General features: G+C 31.0%; 1 protein-coding gene across 2 annotated transcripts; it reads left to right on the top strand.

Moving 5' to 3' along the window:
• Window positions 1–3671: 3671 nt before the first annotated feature.
• Window positions 3672–7782, top strand: LOC132735740 (uncharacterized). Of its 2 annotated transcripts, none has more exons than XM_060722730.1 (5): window positions 3672–4012; window positions 4365–4678; window positions 5005–5145; window positions 5649–5738; window positions 6139–7782. In XM_060722730.1, the coding sequence occupies exons 2-5, from the start codon at window positions 4382–4384 to the stop codon at window positions 6649–6651; spliced, it is 1041 nt and encodes a 346-aa protein (XP_060578713.1). In that variant the 5' UTR covers window positions 3672–4012; window positions 4365–4381; the 3' UTR covers window positions 6652–7782. The 2 variants fall into 2 exon arrangements, with proteins under 2 accessions (XP_060578713.1, XP_060578712.1); XM_060722729.1 differs by having other exon boundaries at window positions 3673–4012; window positions 4345–4678.
• The last annotated feature ends 1325 nt before the right edge of the window (window positions 7783–9107 follow it).

Here is a 9107-nt window from a genome sequence, read left to right as displayed (position 1 = left end):
ACAGTTATAGATAGCGTTTTCATGTCAACATTTGTATAGATAATGTTTTAAATTTTTATGTTAAATATTATACAATGTAAGTTACATAAATACTTTCAATAAGTCTTCAATTCACAACAACGTTTTTCTTTTAAATACTTTCAACGGAAAATAATTGTGTTGCTTATGTTTCTGTGCACAACTTACCGATCAATTTAAATACAAATATAAGAAATATAAATCTGACAAGAAGATAAGCATGTTGTTGGAAAAATACAGATTAAAGCAAAATATGCACAATAAAACATATACATTTCAATGTTGGAATGGCATTAGCACATGATATCGTGTGAATCATAATTTCATGATCCTTTTGTAGGACGGAGGTCGAAATTCATTATGTTAGCTTTTAATTATTAGCTGCAGCTTGTAATAACGTGAGACCATATTTACAGTCATGAAAAAATTGGAGAATATATTAGGCAAATACTGAATAAATGGTCGGTGATTCAGCTTCAAATTTATAACGGTAGCTAGCACTAAGGAAAGTAAGCAAACATTATTCATTAAATGTAAGTCATCAAAAACAATTGTCTTCCACGGGTCCATATATCAATCCAAAGTTAAAACACTTGAATTACTAACAAATGTTAAAACCAGTTTTGACTTATATGTTAATCTTTGGAAAAACATACATAAATTTCTTGTTTCTTTCTTGATTTCTATCTTATACATTTGGATAAACTATTGCGATAAAACTATCTTATAACCGTAAAGAATTGGACGAAGCTCATAAAGGGTTGATAATGGCATCCCCACGAAAAAAACGCTATATATATAGAGTATATGTATAGTGATCTTTATTGAGGAGTGCCAGCAGCATTCAGTTTTTCTTAAAACCGACAAATAATTAGATGACGTGTGAAAAAGTTTTATTTCAGGCAATGTTATCGTAGAGTATTGTGATTGTTATTTTCTGTCAGTGTTAACATATCAAACTGACCATACTTTCAATGTTCAGTGCAAATTAAGTTTCAATATAATTATATTTCCATTACAAATGTAATTGACTGCCAAAGACCTGAAATGATATTAATTTTCATTTCCTGTTTCTTTGTACTTGTCTTGTCAGAATATTAAGTACTCATATGTGCGATTTTGTACGTGTATTTCCCGGTGTGTGTTTTAAAAAATAATTTTGCCACTAGTCTGTAATCAAACAAAATATAGAGAACGGTTGTGTTTCCAGTATACGACACAAATCTAGTGAATATTTTTCATTATTACGCACATAAGTGTCAAGTAAAATAAACAGCTCACTTAGTGCTGTTCTTCATTATATTGACACAGTACTAATTAAAAAGAAACAAAAACACAAATAGGAATTGTATATGTATAAAGCTTGAATAAATTAAGTGTATCACAACAGCTTGGTGCTTTTCAAAACCCATAGTTTCAAAACAAAGTTTATCAATGATTATATGGGAAAAGGGCTCGAACAACGTGCTACAAAGGCGGGATATGATAATTAAAGATTCATTTCAATTTCTATACAAATATTTTGTAAATGTATGACGTTAAACTTTTATTGTTGGTATGCATTCAAATTTCGACATTTTCATATTTGATGACTCAGTCACATTCTTAATATGACAATAAGTACAATTAATGTCTTATTTTTTATTTTCTGTAAATAAGATAATCATGACATGTTCTAAGAATGAGTTTACTAAGAGTATTCTAATGCTAGTTATTTATTTTTTATATATGTTATAGACGTTGGTTATTTAACTGTCACAACATATTGCTCTGTCATTTAGATGCCCACCTGTTTCATATTGTACAAATAGATGTCGAACATACATAAAAGGTGTAATATTATACCAATGCTTTACACGGTATACATACTTTGTTTATTGTAGCCTGTATTCCCCATTTCTTAATGTAAATATATTGTTAGAAGATACCTTTGATGATCTTTATTTGTCTTTTACATAATATTCTATCTTTTTAAAGTAGTACAAAAACCACCATAGAACTGTAAACATAACGATTGCTAGGTTTTCTGTAATGTTTTGGAATGGATAGATCCCTCAAAAGCACAAAACTATACAAAAAGTGAAACGTGCAGACTATGTATATTAAGTCTGTTCTCATAGCTATGTAGAACTGTTTTACACTTGTCACATTGCTTACACCGGTCAGATTCTTATATATATTTTCTGAAAACTTAAATATACAAGTAGGTTTGTTTGTATTTTTACCCTTGAAATCTGGCCATGAATTCTGCAAACAGTGTTTTTAAACAATAAACAGCAAATTCTGATGTTAACACTACTTTTCTTATATTTCTTATTTAGGCATTGTGCAATTGATTAAAGATATTAATTTCCTCCACAATCCAGTCTTAAACTTAAAGATAGGCTATAACAAGACATAGAATAACAGCAACATTATTTTACTTTATTGTGATTTTAACACACTGTATTAAATGCAATAATTAAAGATTTACATATTTTCCTTATTATAATTTCAAGTCTGCAGAATAAATCTTTTCTTTGAACAGATGATTATAATTTGAGCATATAACCCGCTTATAGATGTCAAATTCAGTATTATTTTATCCTGTCATAAATTGCTGTTGGTGCAAACAGTTAAATGAAAAATATGAATTTATTATGCTGTTGTTATAGAAATTACATAACAAAATGATTCAGTGCATGATCAGTAAAGGTAAAAATTAATATAACTGAATAAGAAAACATGCAATATTGCTTTTATGTAGTAGATGCAGGTACATATGACTAATACTCGAATTTTGAAAACCATAATATATTACCAAAAGACGTGCACACTATTGCAATGTAACTCAATTACGCAAAAATAATATACATCATTATCTTATAAAATACACTTATTTTTCCATCACATTTCAGGATATTAAATAAGGTAATACAATTATCTTTTACAGGTTTTCATCAATAAGTTATTTACATTAAGAGCTTTGTTAGATACAATAATTCAATTAATTAGTTTTCCATAAAACGAGCACAATACCGGTGTTTCAATAGAAAGGCATTAAAACAGCGCATCTTCAGATTCATGCTTATTTGATGAAAATTTAAAAACAAAATGTATTTGAATGTGTAATATTGTGAAGTAACCAAAATGAAGCAATTTACACATTATCAATGGCACTTACAAACTACAAAAATTTCCGAAAGTTGACAAAATGTGTATAAATAGCCTTTATTGCGTTAGTAACGTAGTAGAAATAAAGTTGTAAGTACTGGAAAGTCAGTCATTAATTTCACATAATATGTAAAATATATCTTGCGCCTTGAAGCTTTTTACTTTTTCTTACATCTTAGTACATTTTTCTCAAGTTTGTTTTTATTGAAATATTTTTACCTATATGGAGGCATGTAATTTCAAACTTAACATGATGTTATTTATACACTTATTTTTATGTTTTTCCTAGTTATAAATAGGACACAAGGAAAGTTGTTCTACTATGCCATTATTCAAATTATTATTAATCTCAATAAAGTAAACACGCTTTTATGCTTAATTTACAATGAGATCTTTTTTTCTAATTATTCCAAGTATATTTAAGATTAATATTGCAAACACACCAGTAAAACATCTTCTGATAATATTTGAAATGAACAAAAATATCTATTATACGACTATGCATTTGGTATTTTCATGTTTTGAACGGATTCTGCATTTTTGTAATCGCAGATTTAACCGAAATATGACCTCTCGTTGAAGAAATGTTATTCAACACCTGTTTATTTGCAGAGGAAGAGAGAATTAGCCCAGAATGTTTCGTGTGTAATATAGTCTCAAGGATTAGTACACTTGTGTTATGTAAAATGTATAAGTTTAAGTGTGTACAAAACAACGTGATGTAACACTGAATGGCAGTGATTCGAGCTATTAAGGATAACATAGCAAACAATGAAAAATGGCTATTGAAACTTCAAGGACTGGTGATCGGGTAGTGCTTGGGAATTTGTTAATTAATCAGGTATATATATACTCACCATTTTTTATATGTTTTGTATACATTGATTATAACAGTTTTCTGTTTGTATTTGTTTTAAGCATCGCAGAATTATTACCTTTATTTTATAAGAATTTAATTTGACGGTTCTTAGGTACCTCTCTTTTATTGTCATGCAAATGTGTGCTATGCATTTTAATAGCCGTCGATCTGAAGATAAGACTGTTCTAAAAATAGATTTTACCCAATAACCACTGCGTCACCTGTGCTAATTTTCGGACAAGAGATTAGCGAGTACACATTACACATGTAGTTAACCATCGAATTTCTACTTTGTTTACACGCAATAATTTAAGAAATTTCATACAATTATAAGAAGAAAACAAGTTGGAAATGGAATTTAGTGCGAAAAGAAAAGGGACAACAAAACACTGTGCTTATGGAACGTGCAATAGTGACTCGAGATACCCAGACAGGCCAGGAATTGAAAATGTTTTTTTCATAAGATTTCCGCAAAATAAAAGGGAGCCTGAGAAGTGCATTCGCTGGGCAAATGCATGTAGCCGGAGAGATTTTGATGCAAGTCGTGTGAGAAAAGACACATATATTTGCAGTTTACATTTTGTTGGTGGAAATGGCCCCTCGGAAGACCACCCAGATCCGTTGCCTGCAAATGCAACTAAATATGATGTAAGTAAATTTATTCTATGTTCATTATGACATCATAATGCATGGGAAATTTGTTTCTCTATAATAGCAAGCAGATTGAATCATTGATCATTGTATTTATGAACCATAATCTATAAACATGAATTCATTTCGAATGTCACAATATTAATGTGTGGTATTAATTTAAATTAATTAATAATTTTCATTATTATTTTAGTAGTCAAGCAATTCCACTTTGTCTTTCCATTATCCATTTTTAACAATACGATAAACAAGTACAGTACATGCACATGTACATTATAATAATGTCATGAAAAAAATATAAACATTGAAGTTTTGTTTTTCAGATTGCTCGTATTTCAAAGACTCCTCGGAGGAAAATTTTACGAAATATACAAACTACTTCACAGAATACATGCATGAAGAGAAAATTAAACAAGGTGGACCATTTTGAAGCTGCGGAGATACTTTTATCTTTAAGTAATCAGGTTAGTGTGGTTTATATTTCACTTGAGAAGTTGAGTGTTGTTTTATTTTTCTGGTCCTTTGGGATCATTGATGCCAGCACTATTAAATGTCTAGAATTGAGTACTGCTCAAGCCGGTGCTAGAGGGCGTGAGGGATGTTGCACTTATTCAGTATCCCTCATGTACAGACTCAATCAAACCGAGTCTGCAATTCTCTTGTAATTTGTTGTGATTAATGTTTCCGAGGGATCACTTTGTTTCCAGATTTTTATATTTCTATAGAGCAGTGTATGTTGCGGAAACTATATAATTATTATTCTAAGGTATACATGTATATTATATTTTGTCCATGGTGACAGTGGTTACAGTAAAGAATATTCTTACAGTATCTAAAATTAAGATTTACATCTAGATTTTCTATTGTAATTTCTGAATATGTGCTTGTGTAAGTTGCATAAATACAAAATATCATTTATCATATTTCTTTTTTAGATTATTAACATGAAAATTATTGTCTTATTCAGGAGGAAAAAGAGAACAAACATCAGGAGTTAGCACCTGTTAACAAACGGCATTGCGTTAATGGGATTCAAACAGCTGAAAGAAGTTCCGAGGTAATTTTCTGTTTAATTAATACTTTTTTAGTCATTATAAATTGAATGATTTCTTTTTAAATTGTGTGTACTGGCAGAATTTAGAAAATATTAGTCCGGCAACACACCAGTGAAAATACGGAAATATGTTCTACTTCAGTGAAAATACGGAAATCGAAAATATGCATTTTATTTCATCAATATTTCTCAATAATTCATATATATAAATAAGTAAATAATAAAAGAAAATATTCGTGACTGTAAATTCTTTGAAATTCTTAATTACTTATTATTATTATTATTATTCTTTTTATTTTTAAGTGTGCTGTGCAATATAATAATCAATCTTTTTTGTAAATGATACATGCAAATAGTGGCTTAAATGACAACAATTCTCTAATGACAACGATTTTCTTTTCAGGCAGAAAATGTCTTGTTTACTGCAAGCAAAATGCAAGAGGCGTGCACTCAGACAACACCTGTAGCTACAGCAGAAATTTCATTAAAAATACAAAACAAGATATTAGAAAATGAAAACAGAATTTTGAAGGTTCAGTTAGAATCTATGGATTGTAGGAAAACAACAGTGAACAAAAAATTGTTTGATCAGTCGCAAGCCCTCTCTGATAAAGGTAGCCATGGTAACAATGATAAAAACAGTAGATTTTTCTCCACGTATGACATTGAAAATGATGACAAAAAATGTAAATTTTTCACCGGTCTAACATGGCTAAGATTTCTTCTATTGTTCAACTTTTTGTCCCCAGCTGTTACTCATTTACAGTATTGGAATAGAACAGCACAAGCTGAATTTTGTGTAAAACCAAAAGATGCTCTTTTGTTGTCATTAATGCGACTTCGAGGAGGTTATACTAAAAAGACTTGGCATATAGATTTGGAGTTGGTGAGTCTACTGATTCCAAAGTTGTGTTGACTTGGATACAGTTTATGTATAAACAGTTTATCCCTCTAAAGCAACTCATGTTTTGTGAAAGGAGTAATTTACAGGAAAATGTTCCATTGTGCTTTAAAAAGTACAAAAACATCAGATGTGTAATAGACTGTACTGAATTTTTTGTCAACGACCAGGAAATTTCCACCGACAAGGCAATTTATACTCCAGCTACAAATCACATACAACATACAAGGTTCTTGTTGCTGTTGCGCCAAATGGAGCAATTGTTTTTACAAGCGATGTATTTGATGGTTCGATCTCCGATCGTGACATTATAGTTGAAAGTGGTTTTTTGGACTTCTTAAATCCCGGAGACACTGTAATGGCGGATAGAGGCTTTAACATTAAAGATTTGTTAAATGAACGGAAGGTGGATTTAATTATTCCTCCTTTTCTAGCAGGAAGAAAGTCGTTCTCACCCCAGGAAGAGGCATTGACGAAAGACATTGCAAAACATCGTATTCATGTAGAGCGTGCAATAGAACGGATTAAAAAGTTTAAATTGCTTCAAAAAGTTATACCGCTGTCATTACAGCCTGTTCTTACACAAATTGTTTTTGTTGTAGGTTGTTTAGTGAACTTTCAGGAACCTATAGTGAAGTGATAATTTTAACAAGTGTGACAGATATTATTAAGCTATTATTGAGTTATAACATTACACATATGTTGAAATTGTAGATGTATGCTCCAAAGCAATACTCTTTAAAAGGGTCTGGATAATTTTTAGATATGAATCATGAATCAGTAGAAATAATTCAAAGCAAAATTCAAAGACAAACATTATGTTTCTTACTGTTTTAATTACATGTGCAATATAGTTGCCAATGGTAAATACATATGTGAGAAACAATTAAGAAGTTATTTAGATATTTTCAACTTGTATAGTTTATTTACAGTTTCATACAAATGACAATTTTATGATGTCAAACGTAAAGTGTACAAGTATTAATATGCAAAAATGTTATAACATCACATATATAACATAAATACGAAGTTTGATTGAAATCTGCTTTTTGGGATTTTCCATACAAACATGAATTGTTTTACTAATCAGAGACTGTGTTATGTAATAATATTGTTTATAAATGACAATAAAAATCATCATTAATTCATGTTTCTTGTGTCAGTTACTGTCTACAGATACTTTGGTAGCAGTCTACGTGGTATTCTCATTTCAAAATACTCTGGTGCCAGCCAATGCGAATGAAATTGTATCATTTTTTCCTTTAGGTTTGACCAAAATTCTGGATTAAATTGCACTCGAACTACAAGGAAGTTGTCTTCGCCTCCCCAGATAAACAAATCACACCACTTTCTTTCTAAAATGCCTAACTGAGCTTGTATTTGATAATAATATGCATGATTGTCTTGAAGAGCATTTTTACCATCCTGATTATAGATGCAGAAATTTTTCAACTGAGACTTCGAGAGTACAGTTTCATAATTCTGCACTAACTTATTTTGCAAAATAGCTGGACATTTGATTTCAAGGAGTCCATCCGCATATTCATTGTTACAGTGATTGATAAGCCCATCTGGACTGGCACCTAATTGCGGGAATTTCGGATTAACCCAAAACCCAGTTTTTTTAACACAAATTTCTGAATTAGATTCTGACGCATATCTTACATAGTTATCAAAAGCATTTCCTTCATTTTCCACACCATAACACATAGACTTTGTCTGACTTCCCTGTCCCCATAGTTTAATCTTTAGAATATTGTAAACTACACTTTCAGATTTTGCACAACTTATTCGTTTACTTTCTGAAGCTGTTACCCTTTCTGAGAACCACTCTTCTGATCCTTGTTTTGAAATGCATTCACTTAAACGGTCTACATTTAAACTGTCAATCATTGCTGCCACATTCTCTTTGAGGTTTTGCTCTTCATTTAAGTTGAGGGTATAGTCTTCATATTCTCTAAATAAAACTGTTTCCCACATGCATTTGCTTTCATTTCCACTTTCAATGTGACCTAGGAAATCACTGAGTGTTTGAAGAGGGTTTCTTTGTGGAAAAAGCGGTGTTGGATCAAAGTCAATTATACTGTCTACCTTTTTTTTCTTCAGACTAGGGTATTCTGCCTTGAAAATATTTTGGGGATTGCGCTTTTTCTTTCTGCCTGTGTTCCACCCACACTGTTTTTAAGTGCATGACAATGGCTCACAACCAAACTTATCAATGTAGTCATTGAGAGCGTACAGAAGACCAGTTACATGTGCACAACGACCCATCGCACTTGCTTAACAAGTGCATGCAGCATCTTTAACAAATCCGCTCACTTCGCTGATTTGCACAAGAACAGAATAGTCTGTGTCAATAGTGTAAGCGGCCATGACTTTTGCTTTAATAAAATAACTATCATTTTTAATACAATCTTGCATTGCTTGCACATGTCCACTTCTGAAATACTCCAGCCCCTTTTTCAGTGGCT

The sequence above is a fragment of the Ruditapes philippinarum genome, unplaced genomic scaffold (genome assembly GCF_026571515.1).
Source record: "Ruditapes philippinarum isolate M1 unplaced genomic scaffold, ASM2657151v2 ctg13429_1_1_1_1, whole genome shotgun sequence".
Lineage (NCBI taxonomy): Eukaryota > Metazoa > Mollusca > Bivalvia > Venerida > Veneridae > Ruditapes > Ruditapes philippinarum.
The sequence above is the reverse complement of the archived record's forward strand: the minus strand, read 5'-3'. Positions and strand labels throughout refer to the sequence as shown.

Coding starts and splice junctions, on each gene's coding strand:
- LOC132735740 (XM_060722730.1), top strand. CDS start 4,382: ATGGAATTTAGTGCGAAAAGAAAAGGGACAACAAAACACTGTGCTTAT. Junction 5,146..5,648: donor TTTTATCTTTAAGTAATCAG/GTTAGTGTGGTT, acceptor TGTCTTATTCAG/GAGGAAAAAGAGAACAAACA. Junction 5,739..6,138: donor CAGCTGAAAGAAGTTCCGAG/GTAATTTTCTGT, acceptor TTTTCTTTTCAG/GCAGAAAATGTCTTGTTTAC.